The sequence below is a fragment of the Bufo gargarizans genome, chromosome 1 (assembly GCF_014858855.1).
Source record: "Bufo gargarizans isolate SCDJY-AF-19 chromosome 1, ASM1485885v1, whole genome shotgun sequence".
NCBI classification, from domain to species: Eukaryota; Metazoa; Chordata; class Amphibia; order Anura; family Bufonidae; genus Bufo; species Bufo gargarizans.
The window spans coordinates 252,219,802-252,242,656 of NC_058080.1; the positions used below are offsets into that span (position 1 = coordinate 252,219,802).

General features: G+C 46.0%; 1 protein-coding gene across 1 annotated transcript in view; it reads right to left on the reverse strand.

Annotated features, from left to right (window-relative positions):
• The window catches only part of BDH2 (3-hydroxybutyrate dehydrogenase 2), an 81,136-nt gene that overhangs the window by 49,403 nt on the left and 8,878 nt on the right, over nt 1-22,855 (reverse strand). Inside the window, exons 2-4 of the mRNA XM_044276561.1 lie at nt 17,532-17,608; nt 12,812-12,890; nt 8,014-8,110 (exon numbers count right to left, since the gene is read on the reverse strand). Of these exons, the coding sequence (XP_044132496.1) occupies nt 8,014-8,110; nt 12,812-12,890; nt 17,532-17,603 (248 nt within the window). The 5' untranslated portion in view covers nt 17,604-17,608. The remainder of the gene's footprint in view (nt 1-8,013; nt 8,111-12,811; nt 12,891-17,531; nt 17,609-22,855) is intronic.

The window sequence follows — 22,855 nt, forward strand, 5'->3', positions numbered from 1 at the left end:
ACACGTCCGAGAAATCAGAGAGAAATGATGGCACCGTTTTAGTAGACACCTCTGCAAAAATCGTTGTGAGACAATTCTCTCTACAAAACTCACTCCACCCATTTTTTTGCCTTCCTTGCCAATCAATAGTGGGGTTATGTCTAGTGAGCCAGGGTAACCCCAAAACTAGAGGAGAAGGCAATCCGTTAAGGACAAAACAAGATATATCCTCCACATGAGTGTCACCTACCGCTAACCGGATATTGTGAACAATGCCCTTCAGGGATCTCTGTGAGAGTGGAGCAGAGTCAATAGCAAAAACAGGTATATCCTTTTCTAATGTGCAAACCTGAAAACCATGCATGGCTACAAATTGAGTATCAATAAGATTGACGGCCGCTCCACTATCGACAAAAATTTCACAAGAAATTACTTTGCTCCCTAGCGCTACCCTGGCAGAAAGGAGAAAACGGGAACTGCAGGTCAGAGGAAAAGCATCAATTCCTACATCAACTTTGCCCAAAAGTAGCAGATGAAGCAGAGTTTGACGATTTACCTTTTGAGGTTTTTCTCTTATTATAACTCTTAGTACAGTTCAAGAATTTCCTAGACGGACAAACATTTGCCAAATGACCTATGCCCCCACAACAAAAACATACCATTCTCTGAGGACTAAATCCTCTTTTATCAGGGGCAAGTCGACCTAGCTGCATGGGCTCCTCCACAGAGGGAACCGAGAGAGGATGAGGCCCCTGCACAGTGAATGAGTCCGCACCACTGCCCCTAGACTGAAAATGACTGGACAGAGAGGTCTCGTTTCTTTCTCTTAGACGCCTGTCAAGGCGTACCGCCAATGACATGGCAGACTCTAAGGACGTTGGTCTCTCATGGAAAGCAAACGCATCTTTCAATCTCTCTGAGAGACCATGAGAGAACTGACTCCGGAGTGCAGCATCATTCCAACCTGAATCAGCTGCCCATCTCCGAAATTCAGAACAATAAAGCTCCGCAGACAGTTTGTTTTGGCATAAAGAACGTAAGTTAGATTTGGCCAGAGCAACACGATCCGGGTCATCATATATCTGCCCCAGGGCCACAAAAAATCTTTCCACGGATCGAAGGGAGGGATCCCCGATGGCAACGAAAAAGCCCAAGTCTGAGCATTACCCCTGAGCAGGGAGATGACAATCCTCACCCTCTGTTCCTCATTACCAGAGGAATGGGGACACAAGCAAAAATGGAGTTTGCATGCCTCTCTGAAACAAACAAAATTCTCACTGCCCCCGGAGAACGTTTCCGGAAGTGAGACCTTTGGCTCGCAACAGACTCCATGGGCCGGAGCAGAGCCCAATGCTTGAAGCTGAGTCATAGATTGACGGAGATCCGCTACCTCCAAAGAAAGACCCTGCATGCGGTCAACCAGGTCAGAAAGCGGATCCATGTCAAAAAAGGACGGTTTGGCGGATTATAATGTCACGACTGTAAGTGAGCAACACACAGTGAATAGCGACTGACCGGACCCAAACTAGGGAGGATAAAGGGTGACCCCTGTCAGACCCTAAAAGCTCTCCCTCAGCTGCTATGCACATGTCCGGATCCATATGGTGGATCGAGACATGCCCGCGTACCTTAGGCTGATGACCACTGAAACCCCTACAATAGTGGAAGGGGCACGGCCACCGGTGCCCTGCTCAGTATATGGACGGAACCGGGGTCGCCTCGGATCCAGTCAGCAAAGAAACAGAAACACACAATGTCGGAACACTTAACTGAAGGAGTTGCGGCTGCAGTGAAAACAGATCTGAAGTCAGCAGACAATATCCGAAGTACTTGCTTCAGCAGAACACAGATCCAGTGAAAAGATATCACACAGGTGAAGTTACTCAAGCGAGAGATACAGCTCAAATGAAGTATAATTCACACCTCTACAAAGGAGGAGGGGTGATTTAAAGGCAGTGAAATCAAACACAGGAGAGACAGCTGGGAGGAAGGAAACAGAAAATAAAGACCTCATCACAGGGGCGGAGAAACAGAGCTGTGAGAACGTCTCAAAGCTCTGGTAGTGACAGGCTGGAAAGGAGAGAGCACAAGGCATAACTTTAATATAAAAAAAACCATAAACTGAGCCACTTACCCCCTGAAGATCAAAGAACTACCGGGATGGGATTCACTTCACCCTCAGAAAATTCCTGTCTTCCTTCTTCCTCCATGAAAAAACCGGATGGTAGGAGGTATGGAGTCTATACACTTAGTAGAGAAAAAAGAAGAGGGGGTATAAGCAATCCATCTGGCCCATAGTACCTGTTACCCATGTAACAACCGCCAGGAGGCTCCTACATGCGATATCGATAGGCGCAGACCGCTGTATAGCTCACTGTTGGTCTGGCCTGCCTCCTTTAAATACAAAAAGTTCGGCATCTCCTGCCGCTTTAGAAGCGCGTCACATCCGGTGTCTAACCCGGAAGTCGCGCTTGCGTTCCACTTGTCCTATGGAGCTGGAGGGCAGACCGGAAGTGCGTCAAACCCTCCGCGCGTACCGGAAGTGACCTCCACGTGTCCGGAGGCGCTCAGCTGCTCCAGCCGAATCCAGGTGGCAGAGCCTCGCCTGTTCCAGGATACCACCTGATCGCATGTCTAGCGTTCCTCATGGGGCAGAGCTCTCCCTGAGAGTTACCCACATGGCTGCCGCGAGATACGGAGGGCCCCGGAGCACCTCCGTACCCTAGGGTCCTGTCAGCCTGCCCAGCAGCGCGATGGACCCCAGCAGCAACCGACGGCCCTCTAGGAAACTCCTAGGAAGCAAAACAAAAGACCGCCGGTAAGACCTGAAAGAGAAACTGTAGGTCTCCCACTCCAGGGACAGGAAACCACTGAATAGGAGGAGAGGCTCCACCCTTTTATTTCTGTAGGTTTCCTGTCCCTGGGGGTGGATCCCTTTCTCTCTCTATGGTGCTGTCGTGGGGGAGGGGAAAAGCGCGGATGCAGGAGATGTTTTTGAGTTGGAGGCGGCAGGTGGTGGAAAGGGCTTGGATGTGCGGTCGGAAGGAAAGGGCAGAATCCAAGGTCACTCCAAGGCAGCTGGCTTTGTTGACTGGGGAGAGTGTGCAGCCATTGATCATGATAGACAAGTCTGTTGGGGGGGGTTGAACAAGATGGGGGAAAGATTATGAATTCTGTCTTATCCATGTTAAGTTTAAGAAAGCGAGAGGCGAAGAAGGATGATACAGAAGATAGACATTGTGGGATTCTTAATAGTAAGGTGGTGATGTCTGGACCAGAGAGGTAGATTTGTGTGTCGTCAGCGTAGGAGTGATACTGAAAGCCATGGGACTCTATGAGCTGTCCCAGGCCAAAAGTGTAGATAGAGAAGAGCAGGGGTCCCAGGACAGAGCCTTGCGGGGCACCAACAGAGAGGGAATGAGACGAGGAGGTGGTGCGGGAGTGGGAGACACTAAACGTCCGGTCTGTGAGGTATGATGTGATCCAGGAGAGGGCCAGGTCAGTGATGCCAAGAGATGAGAGGGTTTGCAACAGAAGGGAGTGGTCAAAAGTGTCGAAGGCAGATGACAGGTCAAGGAGAAGGAGGACAGAGTATTGTTTCTTAGTTTTAGCTGTGAGTAGGTCATTGGTGACTTTGGTAAGGACAGTCTCGGTCGAGTCATGGGGTCGGAAGCCAGATTGTAGGCGGTCAAAGAGGGAGCAGGAGGAGAGGTGGGAGGACAGTTCTGAATGGACATGTTGTTCAAGTAGCTTTGAGGCATACGGAAGAAGTGATATGGGGCGATAACTGGACAAGGAAGATGGGTCAAGTGAAGGCTTTTTGAGGATGGGTGTAATGGTAGCATGTTTAAAAGCAGAGGGGAAGACACCAGAGTTTAGTGATAGGTTGAAGAGATGAGTTAGGGCTGGGATAAACACTGCGGTGAGGTTAGGGATGAGGTGGGATGGGATTGGGTCAAGTGCACAGGTGGTCAGATGAGATTTGGAGAGTAGAGTGGAGAGTTTTTCTTCTGTAATGGTAGAGAAGCGGGTTTTGGGAGAAGAGGACCGAGCAGTTGTAGCTATAACCTGCAATATTATTACACTCCAGAAATACATCCAGGCCCCTCTTGAACTCTTTTAGTGAACTCACCATCACCACCAACTCAGGCAGAGCGTTCCATAGTCTCACTGCTCTTACTGTAAAGAATCCTCTTCTACAGACGTGGACAAAATTGTTGGTACCCTTTGGTCAATGAAAGAAAAAGTCACAATGGTCACAGAAATAACTTTAATCTGACAAAAGTAATAATAAATTAAAATTCTATAAATGTTAACCAATGAAAGTCAGACATTGTTTTTCAACCATGCTTCAACAGAATTATGTAAAAAAATAAACTCATGAAACAGGCATGGACAAAAATGATGGTACCCCTAACTTAATATTTTGTTGCGCAACCTTTTGAGGCAATCACTGCAATCAAACGCTTCCTGTAACTGTCAATGAGACATCTGCACCTCTCAGCAGGTATTTTGGCCCACTCCTCATGAGCAAACTGCTCCAGTTGTGTCCGGTTTGAAGGGTGCCTTTTCCAGACTGCATGTTTCAGCTCCTTCCAAAGATGCTCAATAGGATTGAGGTCAGGGCTCATAGAAGGCCACTTTAGAATAGTCCAATTTTTTCCTCTTAGCCATTCTTGGGTGTTTTTAGCGGTGTGTTTTGGGTCATTGTCCTGTTGCAAGACCCATGACCTGCGACTGAGACCAAGCTTTCTGACACTGGCTAGTACATTTCTCTCTAGAATTCCTTGATAGTCTTGAGATTTCATTGTACCCTGCACAGATTCAAGACACCCTGTGCCAGACGCAGCAAAGCAGCCCCAGAACATAACAGAGCCTCCTCCATGTTTCACAGTAGGGACAGTGTTCTTTTCTTGATATGCTTCATTTTTTCGTCTGTGAACATACAGCTGATGTGCCTTGGCAAAAACTTCGATTTTTGTCTCATCTGTCCACAGGACATTCTCCCAGAAGCTTTGTGGCTTGTCAACATGTAGTTTGGCATATTCCAGTCTTGCTTTTTATGATTCGTTTTCAACAATGGTGTCCTCCTTGGTCGTCTCCCATGTAGTCCACTTTGGCTCAAACAACGACGGATGGTGCGATCTGACACTGATGTTCCTTGAGCATGAAGTTCACCTTGAATCTCTTTAGAAGTCTTTCTAGGCTCTTTTGTTACCATTCGGATTATCCGTCTCTTAGATTTGTCATCAATTTTCCTCCTGCGGCCACGTCCAGGGAGGTTGGCTACAGTCCCATGGATCTTAAACTTATGAATAATATGTGCAACTGTACTCACAGGAACATCTAGTTGCTTGGAGATGGTCTTATAGCCTTTACCTTTAACATGCTTGTCTATAATTTTCTTTCTGATCTCTTGAGACAGCTCTTTCCTTTGCTTCCTCTGGTCCATGTCGAGTGTGGTACACACCATATCACCAAACAACACAGTGATTACCTGGAGCCATATATATAGGCCCAATGGCTGATTACAAGGTTGTAGACACCTGTGATGCTAATTAGTGGACACACCTTGAATTAACATGTCCCTTTGGTCACATTATGTTCTGTGTTTTCTAGGGGTACCATCATTTTTGTCCATGCCTGTTTCATGAGTTTATTTTTTTACATAATTCTGTTGAAGCATGGTTGAAAAACAATGTCTGACTTTCATTGGTTAACATTTATAGAATTTTAATTTATTATTACTTTTGTCAGATTAAAGTTATTTCTGTGACCATTGTGACTTTTTCTTTCATTGACCAAAGGGTACCAACAATTTTGTCCACGTCTGTATGTTTGTGTACAAACCTTCTTTCCTCCACACTCAGAGGATGTCCCCTTGTCACAGTCATAGTCCTGGGGATAAATAGATGATGGGAGAGATCTCTGTACTGACCCCTGATATATTTATACATAGTTATTAGATCTCCCCTCAGTCGTCTTGTTTCTAAAGTGAATAACCCTAATTTTGATAATCTTTCAGGGTACTGTAGTTGCCCCATTCCAGTTATTACTTTAGTTGCCCTCCTCTGTACCCTATCCAGCTCTGCTATGTTTGCCTTGTTCACAGGAGCCCAGAACTGTACACAGTACTCCATGTGTGGTCTGACTAGTGATTTGTAAAGTGGTAGGACTATGTTCTCATCACGGGCATCTATGCCCCTTTTGATGCAACCTATTGAACCTGACACTGGTTTGTACAGCTTAGTTTGCTGTTCAATAAAATTCCTAGGTCCATTTACATGTCAGTGTTACCCAGTGTTTTACCATTTAGTATGTACTGGTTACTTGCATTATTCCTTCCCATGTGCATAACCTTACATTTGTCAGTGTAAAACCTCATCTTCCACTTCTCTGCCAAAGCCTCTATCCAGATCCATTTGTAGCAATATACTGTCCTCTTCCTCCGCTTCTGGAGGAAAAAACTTTGTACACAAACATAGAAGAAGATTAGCAGTGAGACTATGGAACTCTCTGCCTAAGGAGGTGGTGATGGTGAGTTCACTAAAAGAGTTCAAGATGGGCCTGGATGTATTTCTGGAGTGTAATAATATTACAGGCTATAGCTACTAGAGAGGGGTCGTTGATCCAGGGAGTTATTCTGATTGCCCGATTGGAGTCGGGAAGGAATTTTTTTCCCCTAAAATGAGGAAAATTGGCTTCTACCTCACAGGGTTTTTTGCCTTCCTCTGGATCAATTTGCAGGATAACAGGTCGAACTGGATGGACAAATGTCTTTTCTCAGCCTTATAAACTACTAGCAAAAGGACACGGCTTCGTACGGATATATTTCATTCTTTTAATTTAATGTTTGTGTGTGTTGTTAAAAGATATCGACAGTATCCACTATAACAGTGACATCTACAGTACCCTGCCCTTTTAACAGTGACCTACACAGCAGCTGCCCCTTTATTAGTGACCTCCACAGTACACAGTCTCGTTAACAATGATTTCCACAATAACCCACCCCCTTCAAAGTGACCTCCACAACACTCCGCCCCCCTTAATAGTGACCTCTACAGCACCCGCCCCTTAACACTGACCTCCATAGCGGACAGTCTTAACTGTGACCTCCACAGTTCTGTCCCCTTAACAGAGACCTCCACAGCGCCCGCCCCTTTAACAGTGACCTCCACAGCAACCCGCCCCCTTATCAGTGACCTCCACAATAGCCCGCCCCTTTAACAGTGACCTCCACAGCGGCCTCCCCAGTACCCCATCTCCTTAACAGTGATTTCCACAACACCCCATCCCCTTAACAGTGGCCTCTACACCCTTCCCACCCCTGCAGCTGACAGAAGTTGATTTTTACCTTCATTTTTTTAATCTCTGTCAGCTGCGGAGTGGGAGGGGGCATGGCTTAGCGGGACCTGGTGGCGAGGTTTTTAAGTCCGTCTTTTGAGGGTGACCTGAATGGCCACCATATCTGCCCCTGAACTGTGACCTCCACAGCACTCAATTTAAAGCTGACCTACAGCAGTGAGAAAAATGGCTGAGTTGTTATAGAAACCTGCTGTAAAACTGTGTGTATGTGGAGACTAAGGGCCTGCGAGCTTCTATTGGCTGATAAGGGACATGTGACTGTGTGGCAGTTGGGTTTTGAAGAGAAAGACCTGCAGGCTTCTATTGGTTAATGTAGGTAATGTGATGTGCCATATTTGTACTTTTTGGGAATATCTCAGGAACGGTATGTGCTAGAGAGTGTGCCAAATTTCGTGATTGTAAATGCGACGGCGTGGATTTCTTTAGCGGACTTCCATACAAACACACACATACACTCAGCTTTATATATTAGATGTTACTATCCCTCGGTGGAGTCAAGCTGTGCTTGTTTATTGGCTGCCCGATTATAGGGGCCAATTATTGGGAGCGACCATTCCTATGAAGTCTAATAGGGGCTTCATATATTTGTCAATGCAGCGCAGTGCTTGACATTACATGTACATAAGTAGATAAAGCATGTCAGATATATGGAGCTTGCAGTTGACTTACCCAGCCACATTGAAGAGAACATCAATTCTATCGAGCTCCTGGCATAGCTGTTCAATCTGCTCCTTCTTCGTGACATCTAATACTCTTGTCTGAATACCTGGAATAATGGAATATAAATCCCACTTACTGATTCAGGTTACACAGCAGAGCTTCTTATTTCCTATGTTTCTGCTTGGAAAACACCTTGTAAATGCCTCATTCTTAGTATTTTTAATACTGCAGAACTGTTCTTCATCACCATTTATGGATTTATTGTCCCCGGCTGGAATGTCACACAGGGTGGTAGTAAATGGCTACCACAGTCACATGACATTATAGACAACATGCCATTGAACCGAGATGACAACACTGGACTGGCTGGTATCCATAGAGGCCAATGGTGCAGGAATGGCCTTGTTTGTTATCTTGGGGCAGCTTCAAGGGGCTTTCATACTGTTAACCCTATTTGCTCTTGTAGATAACGGTGTCTGTCAGAACCTGGCTGCATCCTTATAGAGCACCTGACAGAAGGATAAACCCTATAAAACATTTATTAAGATTGGCGTATCCATACGCCATATTCTGATCCTCATAACTTTTTTATATTTCCATCCACAGACCATTTCTGACTTTTCGACCACTTTCTGTTAGCTCCTAAAAGGGAGTGATGAAAAAACGTTGAATAAGCCATTTTGATTTTTGTTGCTGTTACAGTGTTCACTGTATGCGAAAAATGCATTTAGATTTTAATAGTTCAGACTTTTTGGGATGTGTTGATGCCTATAATCTTAATTTGTTTTTTATTTTTTTTATTGTGGGGAAAGGGGAGATTTCAGTTTTTACATTATTTTATTTTTTAAATGTAAAAAGTTTTTTTTATGTCCCCCTAAGGGACTTGAACAAGCAATTGTCTGATCGCTTCTCCCGTAGACTGCAATGATTTAAAGGGGTCGTCTCACTTCCGCAAATGGCATTTATCGTGTATAGATAGTTAATACAAGGCACTTACTAATGTATTGTTATTATCCCTATTGCCCCCTTTGCTAGCTGGATTCATTTTTCCATCACATTATACACAGCTCATATCTATGTTTACGACCACCCTGCAATCCATGAGCGGTGCTCACACATTATGGAAAAAAGTGATGGCCTCTCTGGTGGCCGGGACCATGCACACTCCAGCAATTTTGTCTACAGTGTCTTATAGAAGTGTCTTGTAATAACTTTGTCTACATGATAAATTCCATTTGCTGAAGTGAGACAACCCATTTAACATTGCAGCGTGTAGGAGATAAATTTTTCATAACTAACCATGGCATCTGAGGAGTTAAATGTCCGTGATCGTCATTATCACCGATCAGGGACATTGCCTCCGAGTGTTGTGTAAGGGTACTTTCACACTTGCGGCAGAGAGATCCGGCAAGCAGTTCCATCGCCGGAACTGCCTGCCGGATCAGGCAAAATGTATGCTAACTGATGGCATTAGCAAGACTGATCAGGATCCTGATCAGTCTTAAAAATGCCTGATCAGTCAAAAAAATGCATTGAAATGTCGGATCCATCTTTCTGTTGTCATCCGGCAAAACGGATCCGGCATTTATTTTTTTCACATTTTTTTCAGTCTGCGCATGCGCAGAACGGAATGACGGATCCGGCATTCCGGTATTCTGAATGCCGGATCCGGCACGAATACATCCTATGGGAAAAAATGCCGCATCCGGCGTTCAGGCAAGTCTTCAGTTTCTTTTGCCGGAGATAAAACCGTAGCATGCTACGGTTTTCTCTTTTGCCTGATCAGTCAAAACGACTGAACTGAAGACATCCTGATGCAAACTGAACGGATTACTCTCCATTCAGAATGCATGGGAATAAAACTGATCAGTTCTTTTCCGGTATAGAACCCCTGTGACGGAACTCTATGCCGGAAAAGAAAAACGCAAGTGTGAAAGTACCCTTAAACCAGTGCTTCTCAAATAGTGGGGCTCCGTGAAGGGGGGCTCGTTTGACCTTGGCAAACACTGTCATATTGGATGTCCAGATCGGATTATCCGACTCACTCGCAAGCGGCGTCCCACACGGCGTCGGTTGCCTAGCAACTCTACAACTGGAGAGAGGGAGCAGCGCGGCGCGATCACTGGAGATTGTCCCAGCGCAGCCCGACGCGGAGGACCACGTGACCGCCAACGCACGTGACACATGCAGAGGACCCGTGGAGACATACAGGAATCAATATGCCGGTTCCTAGTGCCACTCACAGAGGAGAAAGAGCAGGACGCTGGCATGTCATCAAGGCAGAGTCGCAAAGATACATCCGCAGCATCACCAGGTGGGAAAACAAGAGCTGAAGCACAGAAAGAACATAAAGAGCAGGGGTCAAGGAGAGGAGGTAGGACAAACACAAAATCTGATAATATAACTGAAAAGGGGAAAAGAAATAGTAACCAGGGGATGGAGGAGGAAAAAGTATACGAACTAGAAAGCAGTACCCTGGATCAAAAGGAGGAGGGGGAAGGTGCAAAAAGACGCTCTGCAGGTAAACTAAGCCCTGAAAGTAACCTAGATAAAAAAAGGGCATAATGCAGAGGTGTACTTATTTTATAGACAAATGATACTATTTACAGTCGCGCTGGGGGCGCGAAAGGTTTTCTTCTTCCTAGGGGGGGCATGACAGAAAATAATTGAGAAGCACTGCCTTAAACAGAAGGCACCTGGTGGCTAAGGTGCCTGCTCAGCTTCAGAGACCGGACTTCTTGCGTACATATAAGGAAAAGGTCCGGAAGGGGTTAAAAAACTGCAGGACTGAACCAACCAACGTTTACGTATTGGGACTTGTATAGTATATAATCTTCCATCCCCCTATATTCACTGTAATCATAATTATAAATGATACATTTCTAAACCTAATATAATATATTAATGGGGTATTCTGACTGGTTAGAAAGTTATAACTATCAAATTGGTGGGCATCCTACCACTGGAAACCCGTGCCTCCTGCAGCAACTGTAAAAAGAATGGAGTGGCTGGATGCACATGTGCGCAGCAACTCCATTTATTTCTATGAGAGTTCCAGAGAAAGCCGAGCGCTGTATTTGACTATCTCTGGAACTCCCATAGAAATGAATGGACAGGCAGCGTGCAAGTTCTCGTGATTGGTGGGGATCCTAGCAGTAGGATCCCCACTAATCTGTTATCCCCTATCCTGTGGATAGGGAATAACTTTAACCAACCGGAATACCACTTTAATTATGGCCAAGTAATTTCAGACAAGTATGATGCAGATGCTTTACTACTCCTGTGGTTCATCAGAATTGTAGTTGGAGCACATAATTCTGGTTCTGATGAGCTGCAGGAGGTCAGAGAGTTGTTGCATCTATAATATTGGCACAAAAAAGCTGTTACGCATGTATGAAAATTGGACGAATACCACAAATGTATTTATTTTTTTATTTATTTATTTAAAAAGTCAGCAATTGACAATGATCATTTATAGCAACAGTGGCCAAAAATGTGATTTCTGACTAATGAAAATATTTTCTTTTGTCAAAAATAGGAAAAAAATTGTTATCACTATTACTTCAGCATGTAACAGGTATCACTAGGGAAGAGTCTGCATATCTTACGCTAAAGATCGGGTATGGACAGAATAGGGCTAGCGTAAAATGTAAACTTCATTGAGGTCTATAGTGTGAGTGTTTTGTGTGATAAAATACCCCCACATGTGACAGAGAGCAAATGTGCTCTTTGATTGATAGCTTCATGGACAGTTAGAGACAGAAAAAGATATGGCTCTTCTCCCTGCAGGCTGTCAGCAAGCCCCCCACTGGCCTTCCTCCTCCTCTGCTTGCTGAGGTCACAGCCGGCTGAAGAGGGGGGTGATCGATTTAACCTGGAATATCTCAAGCTGTTTAGCCTGACAATCCAAGCTTTGAAACAAGACTGGGATCACAGTGCTAGCTGCCATACACTCAGAGGAGCAACCGTGAGAAATTGGGTCATGAATGAGTGCTGCAGGTTTATACAGCTCTCACTGGGACTCATTTCTAATAGCTGTATCTCAGAATGTATTGCGGTTAGGCAGTGCGATCCTGGTCTGGCTTTAAAACTTAGATTGTCTGATCATATCGCTCGCTGCTACACATCCTAAGATACAGCCTTCAGTAATATGGACATATGAGATATGTCCTTGGATACTGCAGTGTCACTCTGTAAGGATATAAAAGCTATTTTTTTTTAACAGAGAAAGGGTTAAAGAGGGTTTTCTGGGACTTAGATATTGATGACTCATCCTCAGGACAGTTCATCAATACAAGAGATGGGTGAGGGTCTGACACGTGGCACTTTAACAGATCACCTGTTTTGGGTACTTGTCACTGGAAACTATACAGTGGACAAAGCTGGGAGCAGAAGGCTCTGTCCACTGTGTAGTGGCCATGCCACGGTACTGCAGCTTAGCTCCTATGTATCGGAGACTACTCAGTTAACGGATCTTTTAGTTTCAGGCTCAGTCCAGTGTATAATTTCCAGCACCGGGAGCTTCCCAAAATAGCTGATCGTCGGGGGTGCTAGGTGCTGGACCCCCACTGAGGATAGGTCATCAATATCTAAGTCTCGGAAAATCCCTTTTTGTAACCTCCTATTATATTGGTTATAACATCATGCCTTGAAGTACGGGATTTTGCTTAAAACTGATGATACTTTGCCCCACAATGACATTTCTTCTTTATTATACAATACGTATCTTGATAGACTTTGAAACATTATTTTGTTTGTTTTTCAAAATTTAAAATAAAAAAAATAATAACCAAGTGGAGGTAACAACCTTTGTACGACTCTAGAGCTTTCAACTTCTCTTCATTGATGTCCGTTGCAATAACCTTTGCTCCTTCATTAGCAAATGCCTAAAAACACAGAAACAATAATAGCACTGCTAGTGGTGCTTACATAGTAGCAACTACCAAGAATTACATCAGAAGAAAAAATAATTCAGTCTTAGGCCTCATGCACACAACCGTATGTATCTTGTGGTCCGCAAAAAAACTGATCCACCAAAAAAATACGAATGACGTCCGTGTGTATTCCGTATTTTGCTGAACGGAACAGCTGGCCCCTAATAGAACAGTACTATACTTGTCCGTAATGCAGACAATAATAGGACATGCTCCATTTTTTTGCAGAACGGAAATAAGGACAATAAGTAAATTCCATTTTTTTTATTGCGGACCCATTGAAATGAATGGTTCCGCATACGGTCCGTAAAAGAAAACTAAATGGACACAGAAGAAAATACGTTCGTGTGCATGAGCCCTTAACAAGATTAATTTTCGGACCAAAACATCAGATTTTTTAGCAGCTGGATATAAGTGAGATTTATCAAAACTGGTATGACGTAAAACTGATTCAGTTGCCCATAGCAACCAATCAGATTCCACCTTTCAATTTTCAAAAAAGGAGCTCTGAAAAATGAAAGGTGGAATCTGATTGGTTGCTATGGGAAACTAAGCCAGTTTTTCTTTATACCAGTTTGATAAATCTCCTCCGAAGGTGTAGCCTGCATTCTATCCCAAGCAGGGACTTTTAACTCCTTGTACTCCTGCCACTACTAGATCACTTCAACAATCCCATTATTAAGGATACTGTATTTTATGCGTACAGATTGTACTGTGAAGTCTATAAAAACCACAGCATGTTCTGGGTATGCGTTTTATGTTGTTTTTTTTTGTTCGTTTTTGACATTTTGTACGATTTATTTTTCATATCCTACAGAAAAACCTTAGAAAAATTAGATGTTTGTACTTACCGTAAAATCTGTTTCTCTTCCGTTTATTGGGGGACACAGGTTTGACCATGGGTTTAGCTGCTGCCAATAGGAGGCGACACGAGGAGCTCCTCCCTTCAGCTATACCCTTCCTACAGGGACAAAGCTAAAACAGTTTGTGCAAAAGCAGTAGAAGAAGCAATAAAAAAACACAGGAAACCCAAACAATGTACAAACCCAGAACATGAAGGCCACAAAGAGGCCCGTAAAAAGATAACATGGGTGGGAGCTGTGTCCCCCAATGAACGGAAGAGAAACAGATTTTACGGCAAGTACAAAAATCTAGTTTTCTCATCCGTATCATTGGGGGACACAGGCTTGACTAAGGGATGTTACAGAGCAGACCCAAGGGTGGGCCATAAACAAAGAAACAATTAGAGAACCGCCATCTGTAAAACTCTACGTCCCAGAGAAGCGTCAAAGGACGCAAAGGTGTGTACTCTGTAAAACTTTGCAGAAGTGTGCAAAGACGACCTGGTAGCCGCCTTGCATACCTGAAGTGCCGAGGCCCCATGATGCGCTGCCCAAGAGGCCCCTACTGCCCAAGCAGAATGATCAGTAACGCAAAAGGGCGGGACCCGGTCACTGATGCGGTATGCCTCCACAATAGCCAAACAAATCCATCGGGAAATGGAGGCTTTTGATGCAGCCAACCCTCGTCTCGGCCCCTCTGGGATGACGAATAGCGAATCCGTCAGTCGGAAAGATGACATCGGAGATAAATAGATACGAACAGCCTGTACTAAATCCAGAGTGTGAAGTGACTGCTCACGAGGGTGAGACGGGGCAGGACAAAAGGAAGGAAAAATGATCTCTTCATTGAGATGGAATGTCGACACAACCTTCAGAAGTAAGGACTGAACCGGGCGAAGTACTACCTTGTCCTGATGGAGGGTCCAACAGGAAAAAGCTGCGAGTTCCGACACCCTACGGATGGAAGTGATGGCGACTAAAAAGGCCACCTTGTAGGACAGGAAGTGAAGGGACACCTGCTGCAAAGCTCAAACAGAAATGACTGAACAGTTCGTAGCACCAGATTAAGGTCCCAAGGATTCAACGGAGGACGGTAAAGGGGCGCAGTGTGCGCAACCCCGTTTAGAAAGGTCCTAACCGCAGAAAGAGAAGCCAAGTTCCGCTGAAATAAAATAGAAAGAGCCGAAACTTGCCCTTTGAGAGAACTGAGAGCCAGACCCAAGTCCCTGCCCGACTGCAGGATAGAGTCGCGGCAGCAAAAAATAAACAGGGGTCAGCTGCTGCCGTTCGCACCAACTAAAGTAGGACTTCCAGGTCCAGTGATAGATCTGGGAGGACGACGGCTTCTTGGCACGAATCATGGTCTGGACAACAGCATCCGAGAAACCCTGAGCCCTTAGTACGGCGGCTTCAACAGCCATGCCGTTAAATGAAGAGACCTTAAATTCGGGTGGAAGATCGATCCCTGCGACAAGTTGTCCACCCGAAGGGGAAGACGACAGGGTTCGTCAGTGAGGAGGGAGACTCGAGAAAGCGGTTGAGAGCTTTAAGATCCAGGATGGGACGGACTGTACCTTCCTTTTTGGGAACCACAGATTGGAATAAAACCCGCGAAAACGGTCTTGAGTAGGAACCAGGACGATCACTCCCTGCCGCAGGAGGGTGAGAATAGCCTGAAAAAAGGAATGGGCGGCGGAGGGAGAGTTCGGAGGAGATGAGTGGGAAAAACAGGGTGGAGCTGAACTCCAGTTTGCAACCCTCTGAGATGTCTTTTCTCACCCAGGCATCTAAAACATGAGCTAGCCAGACATGACGAAACAGATGAAGGCGGCCGCCCACTCAGGTTGGGGAGCGTCAAAAACCGCCAGTCAGGCAGAGGTAGTCTTGGGGGCATAGGACTTGAAGCCCTGTTGGCGGGGACGCCAGGAAGGGTGAGGTTTAAAGGAGGGCTTACACTTCTGATCCGGGTCAGACTTGTCTGAAAAAGTGCTTTTACCACCTGTAGCATCAGAAATGATCTCGTCCAGGCGTTTGGCCATCAAGGCCAGCTTTGAAGCATTATCTGCCGCCCAGCAAAAGAACCATAGGGTACAGCGAATAGCCACCCAAAGAACTGACGAGCGGACCATTAGTCTGGCCGCATCCAGAGAGGCTTCACAAATATACGAACTGGCATGGGAGAGCTGCAGGGCAATATCAGAAAGTTCCTCAGTGGAGTCCCCCCGAGGAGAGACCATGACGCAGTTTGTTTGCCCACTCACCCATAGCTTTGCTAATCCATGTAGAGGCAAAAACCGTCCGCTGTACTGTGCCCACTACTTCAAAGGATGATTTTGCAAAAGATTAAATTTTTTTATCCCTGATATCCAAGAAGGAAGCCCCATTCGCCATAGGCAAAGTGGTATGGCGGGTCAACTATAGGAGAGGAGGACCACTTCTTAGTCAAATCCTCCGGAAATGGATAAAAGGACGTCCAAGCGCTTTGGCAAGGCAAAATTCCGCTCCTTGGAAATAGAGGAATCAAAATCCTGGTGGTTGGGAAAACATTTGGGCGAGCTACGAGACCGCCTGAAGGAAAAACTCAAGCCGGCTGATGAGGGAGCAGGGTCCTCAACCTGTAAGGTTTCTATAACCGCTGTAATGAGAAAGTCCACCATAGAGGACAGTTTTGAAGACTGGTCCTCAGGAGAGACAAAGTCCGCATCTGAAAACCCTTTCTCGGAACATGCCTCTTTCAAGGAGGACACGTCAGAGTGGGACTGTCTGGGAGGTGGCGGAGAGGCAGAAAAAACGGGGGGATACAGACACTCTTCTGGGGGAGGGAGGTCTGGCCCGTTTTGCAGGTCGGCCACGATGGGAATGAGCTCCAGCATCCCCAGAGTCGGATGAGTTAGAGGACGGCCTGGCGGACAAACGCCCCAGTATTTTCACAATGGCTTTGTTGGTACGGGAGACTACCTGTACCATCTTTGACAGGGAGCACGCCCACTCCGGCTCTACCATGGGCTGGGCAGTAGGGGCGACTGGGTCAGGGTCAGAGCCACTTGGCGGTGGGGCAGAGCAGGAAGAGCAGAGGGGATCCAACTGATCAGATGGAAATTTGGAGCGACAAGAAGCACAGGCAAAATGGCGCACAGAAGTGACAGCCTGCTTTGGGGCCTGGGGTCTGGGCTCGAACATAGTAAGTAACCTGTAGTGACAGGAAGGAGGATAAGGAGGGGTGGTTAGACCCTGTAAAAAGGGGAGACAGAGCTTACCCGGCCTGCGTCCATCAATGCAGCTGGTCCAGAGGAGCCTTGAGCTAGAGTCCCGCAGTCCCTGTAGAAAGGGTATAGCTGAAGGGAGGAGCTCACACTTTTGTGCTTAGTGTCGCCTCCTAGTGGCAGCAGCTATACCCATGGTCAAGCCTGTGTCCCCCAATGATACGGATGAGAAAAAAAAAACATGTTTAAAATAATGCTTGCTGTTTTTTTAAAACAAAAGTGTGAAGGGAGCCTTGTGAAGTTTGTCTGTGAAGGTTCTCATTTATCCAGGTCATCATGGTATATCTGTAAAAAATAAATCAAGGCAACTGGACGTACTGTAGATTTCTTAAAAAAAAAAAAGGAACACTTAACGAAGTTTCTTAAACTATTACTATAGATTTACCAAAGGTGACCACAGACTTCCAATAATTGTACAGCAGTGATGCTGAAAGGCAGTGATAAGAATCAAAGAGGATGAAAAACTGACTAAAGACTGGCAGACTTACAATGGCAGCGGCCTGTCCAATTCCCTGGGCTGCTGCTGACAGCAAAATTACTTTTCCATCTAAGCGACCCATTCTACCTGAAAGAGATCAGAAAAACAGCATGGATCAATCCACAAGTACATGAAATAAAATCTATAAATGTTCTCCTGCTGTCAAGAACCAGCGGCTATGAACCCATTGTGCCATGTGTCCTACCTCCTCTAAGGGCGTTGTCCCCACCCCTGATAGACTTTCGCTACCTCTTGAGGAGGATAGGTAAATGAGGCAGCTGGTCCAGGCGGACCAGGAGGTACCTGAGAAAGGTACCAGAGGTACAGGCGTAGTCAGCAGGCTAAATCGTTACCAGGAGCAACAGTGCAGGACCGAAGGAGGCGGCAGAGGCGAAGTCAGACAGGCAATAGGTCAGGGCAGGTGGCACAGGTACAGGTCAGGCAATCCGGTTTGGCAACAGGAGAGTCAAGGCAATCAGGGATCAAACGGGTAGCAGAATCCAGGAACACAAGTACAAGTCAGGAACACAGGCACACAAGCAGATATCAGGAACCTTAGCAGGACACAAGGACCTTGACACTGAGGCATCTAGGATGGGGGGGGGGGGGGGGTGAGCCACTTATATATGTGCAGGAGGGCTAGGAGTGATTGGCAAGGTCACGTGATCCAACCCATAAAACACAGGGCCTTGGCCTCTAAGGAAATGCTGCAGGAAACAAGCAGCAAGCATGTTGTGGCCAGGACTGAAAGGAAACACTGGCAGCAGATTACTGCTGAACACGGCGCCCGGGACCACGGCAGTAAGCAGGGGAACAGCGGCACACAGCAGCCGCCGTTACATCTGATATGGATTTACTACAAATCAGACAAGCTTAATGTCTATTATATTTTTGTAACCTTACAGGGGTTTCCAGGAGGAAAATATTCCAGATAAAGGGCTCAGATTGGGTATAAAAAGGTAAAAGAAGTGAACAGTGGCACAGCTAGACTCCTATGGGCCCCAAAGCTCTGGATTGGGCCAGCTCTATACACCCAAATACATAATCATATGTATGTAACACACACATACAGTACATCATATATGCATTACATACCCAAATATACACATACACCATATATCCATCATATATACTGTACACTAGGGTTGTCACGATACCAAAATTTGGATTCGATTGCGTTCACTGCATAGGAGATATTTTTTTATATTTTAATAGTATAGACTTTTTCGGACATGGCGATATGCAATATGTTTTTTTTTTTTATTGATTATATATTTTAGGCTACTTTCACATTATCGTTGTTTGCAGATCCGTCATGAATCAGCAAAAACTCTTCTGTTACAATAATACAACCATCTGCATCCGTCATAAACCGATTCGGTTGTATTATGTCTTAGGCTACTTTCACACTAGCGTTCGTCGGTCCGCTCGTGAGCTCCGTTTGAAGGGGCTCACGAGCGGACCCGAACGCTTCCGTCCAGCCCTGATGCAGTCTGAATGGATGCGGATCCGCTCAGACTGCATCAGTCTGGCGGCGTTCAGCCTCAGCTCCGCTCGCCTCCGCACGGACAGGCGGACAGCTGAACGCTGCTTGCAGCGTTCGGGTGTCCGCCTGGCCGTGCGGAGGCGTGCGGATCCGTCCAGACTTACAATGTAAGTCAATGGGAACGGATCCGCTTGAAGATGTCACCACATGGCTCAATCTTCAAGCGGATCCGTCCCCCATTGACTTTACATTGAAAGTCTGAACGGATCCGCTCAGGCTGCTTTCACACTTAGAATTTTTTCTAAGTTATTAATGCAGACGGATCCGTACTGAACGGAGCCTCCGTCTGCATTAATATGATCGGATCCGTTCAGAACGGATCCGATCAAGCGCAAGTGTGAAAGTAGCCTTATATAGCCATGACCATGACGGACCCGTCATGAACCCCATGGGAAGTCAATGGGGGACGGATCTGTTTTCTATTGTGTCCGCACCACATCGCGGACAGAAAAACGCTGCTTGCAGTGTTATTCTGTCTGCGATGGGGATGCAACCAAATGAAACGGAATGCATTTTGGAGCATTCCATTTTGTTCAGTTCAGCTTTGTCCCCACTGACAATGAATGGGGACAAAACTGAAGCGTTTTCTTCCGCTATTGAGATCTTATGACGGATCTTAATAGCGGAATTAAAAACGCTAGTGTGAAAGTAGCCTTATATGTAAAATTGGGAAAGGGGGTGATTTAAACGTAATATTTATTTATTTATTATTACTCCCCCCCCCCACTTTTTATTTAATAACTAATAGCCCCTTAAAATCCCTTGTCCTATTCACCCTAATAGAGCCCTATTAGGGTGAATAGGATCTCACACGCTCCCTGCTGCCCTGGGCTTCAGTAGCATCCTGGCTGCCATAGTAACCTATCGCAGCCCCGCTCCGATTGGAACTGCCACTGCGCCACCAATGATTATAATTTATAATACTGGGGTTGGGGTGGGGGCAGTGCGCCACCAATTTAGATAATTAACTTATTAATACAATTGTAGGTACCTGGCACCCAACCTCTATGACAGTGCACTGCAATCTGCGGCAATTAACCCCTCGGGTGCGGCACCTGAGGAGTTAACTGCCACGGATTGCAGTGCCCTGACATAGAGGCTGGGTGCCGGGTATGTGATCTTACATCTATCCAGCTGCTGCATCCTAAACTTGTATGAACAGGTTTATTATCTTCATTGGTGGCGCACTGCCCCCCCCATCCTAACCCCAGTATTATAAATCATAATCATTGATGGCGCAGTGCACCCCCCAGTATTATCTTTATTGGTGGCAGTGGCCACAGGGTCCCCTCCCCTCCCCTCCTCCTCATTGGTGGCGCAGTGGCCACAGCCCCTCCCCTCCTCCTACCCTCTCTCTTCTCATTGGTGGTAGCGGTGTCACAGTGGGGAGGGAGAGACTCTCTTCTTCTCCTCCCCTGTGCTGGCATTTTGTTTGGCATTTCCTAATGCTTTGGGGCCTCCCTAAATAAAAAATAAATTAATAAAAAACAAAACACAAAAACAGTGTTGGCTACCTCCTCTGCATCTTCCACCAACACCGCCATGTCCATCTCCTCTTTACGTTTTTTACCATTCCTCTACCTCTCATCATAATGGAGTGGCATCAAGACCCCATCACACTACTTTCCAATCACCCACTTTAATAATTATTCACTGAATGCCCCTGGCCCAGGGTCAGGAGTACAAGTACTGCTGTAGCAGCCATAGCAGCTGCAATATGAAGGCTACCCAGCTGAAGAAAGTGGGTGCTCTCTCTCAGGCTGTATAAGGGTACAACCCCATGGTGCAGTCATGCTACACGGCCGTACAGGTAACAGCATGCCCTAATTAAACTAACACTGCACTGTTTAGTCAGTCTGCATTGTTAACGGTCGTGTGGTATTGAAGGTGCCGTGCGGCAATTAACAATACAGACTGATTAAACAGTGCAGTCTTCATTTAGCTTAATTAGAGCCCACTGCAACCATACAGAACTTGACCGCGACACGACCGTGCCATGTAGTTGTACCCTAACAGCTAGACATATAAAGCTGACAATGTCATCTTTAACCCTAAGTTCACACCTGAGCGTTTTACAGCGCGTTCAAACACACTGTAAAACGCTCAACACGTGAAAACCAATGCTTCCTATGGCCCTGGTTCACACTTGAGCGTTTTACAGCGCGTTTGAACGCGCTGTAAAACGCCCGACGCATAAACAAGTTCTTGAGCTTTTTTTGGGGGCGTTTGTCGCGCGTTTTGGCCATAGACTCATTGGACAACACTACAGTCAATCACTCAAACGCGCGTTTACTATTGCAAAAAACGTGCGACAAATACGCGCGTAAAACGCGCGTCTCAGAAACGCTCAGGTGTGAACCCAGGGTAAAACAAGACCAGGCTCACTAGACACCATGCAGCCAAAGACTAAGACTTTAGAAACTGAGTGAGCAGCGAGGTCTGCGAGAAATACCTGCAGATCTCCCCCATATCTGAGCAAGTAGGCTTACGTCTCTAGCGGCACTACAGACTGAGATATTCCAGGTTAGAGCAGCTGTTGTGATCGCAGCCAGTGGAGGAGGAGAGGGGCCGTCGGTGACATGCAGATAAGCTGCAGGACGAAATGTAGAGACACATCCACTTCACTACCTGTCTACCTGTACATGACCCCAGGGGAATCACATGGACTGCTTTCCATGTTATACCCCCCCCCCCCCCCCCCCCCATCAATAACTGAGAATATCGTACTTACTTTTTGATTGTCACATATGGGAAGGGGGGCATTTTTTTGCAGAAAAAGAGTGAACCATCGCTCTGTGCCTAATAAGGCCATTTATTGACACCACTACCCAGATGTTTACCAGCGTCCGCATAATGGTGAAAAATAAAAACTTGCACCCCAGACACACAAGCTTCAATATAGAAAACATATTACACTGTCCCTTTATTGTCCTTTTTTTCATGAAAAGTGCTATTATTGTACAAAAGTGTAAAAAAAATAATATATATATAAATATTTGTTATCACTGTAATCATGCCGACCTAAAGAACAATACATTATTTATGGCACGTGATGAGGAGGGGTCCATTCAAAAATGTGATAGTGGCCCAGCCGTTTCTAGTTACAGCCCGCCCAGGCCTTGCGTTACTCACTCCTGACCCCGGCCCTCTGCGCATCACGACATGTGTCTAGTCTCCACATGTGCATACTGGGACAATACATAAAGAATGCCATGTGAACAGACGTGATGTGCAGGAAGGACTACACAACTCATGCCTGCTGGGCTACCACTGACTCTGGTAGGCCTCACCGAACGGTGGAGAAAGACACGGCACAGAGAAGACAAGCACGGCTGGCAAGCTGCGCTCTTGCAGGATCAGGGCTCATGCACATGGCTGCAAATCGTGGATACGCAAAACACAGACCCCGGCCGAATGCATGCCTCCCTTTTCTTTGTTTTTTCACCCCGGCAGAAATGTCCTATCCTTGTCCACCAAGGACTTACGGGTGTGCTGTCCGCATCTTTAGTGGCGCCATTCAGATGAATGGGTCTGCATCCAATCTGCAAAAAACGCAGGTTGGATGCGGACCAAAACTACAGCTGTGTGCATGAGCCCTAAGGATGGATCCTTCATGATTAATCGGGTGGCTGTCGGCCTTGCTGCCTGCTAGCGAACCGTGTTCATTGTTAAAGGCCACACAGCAACCTGCAAAACAGCGCAGCCATCCACACTAAAAAAATAAAAAAATAAAAAATTGTTCTAATAAGTTAATATTGTCCTGCTGAGGTTTGTACTGACATGCGGTA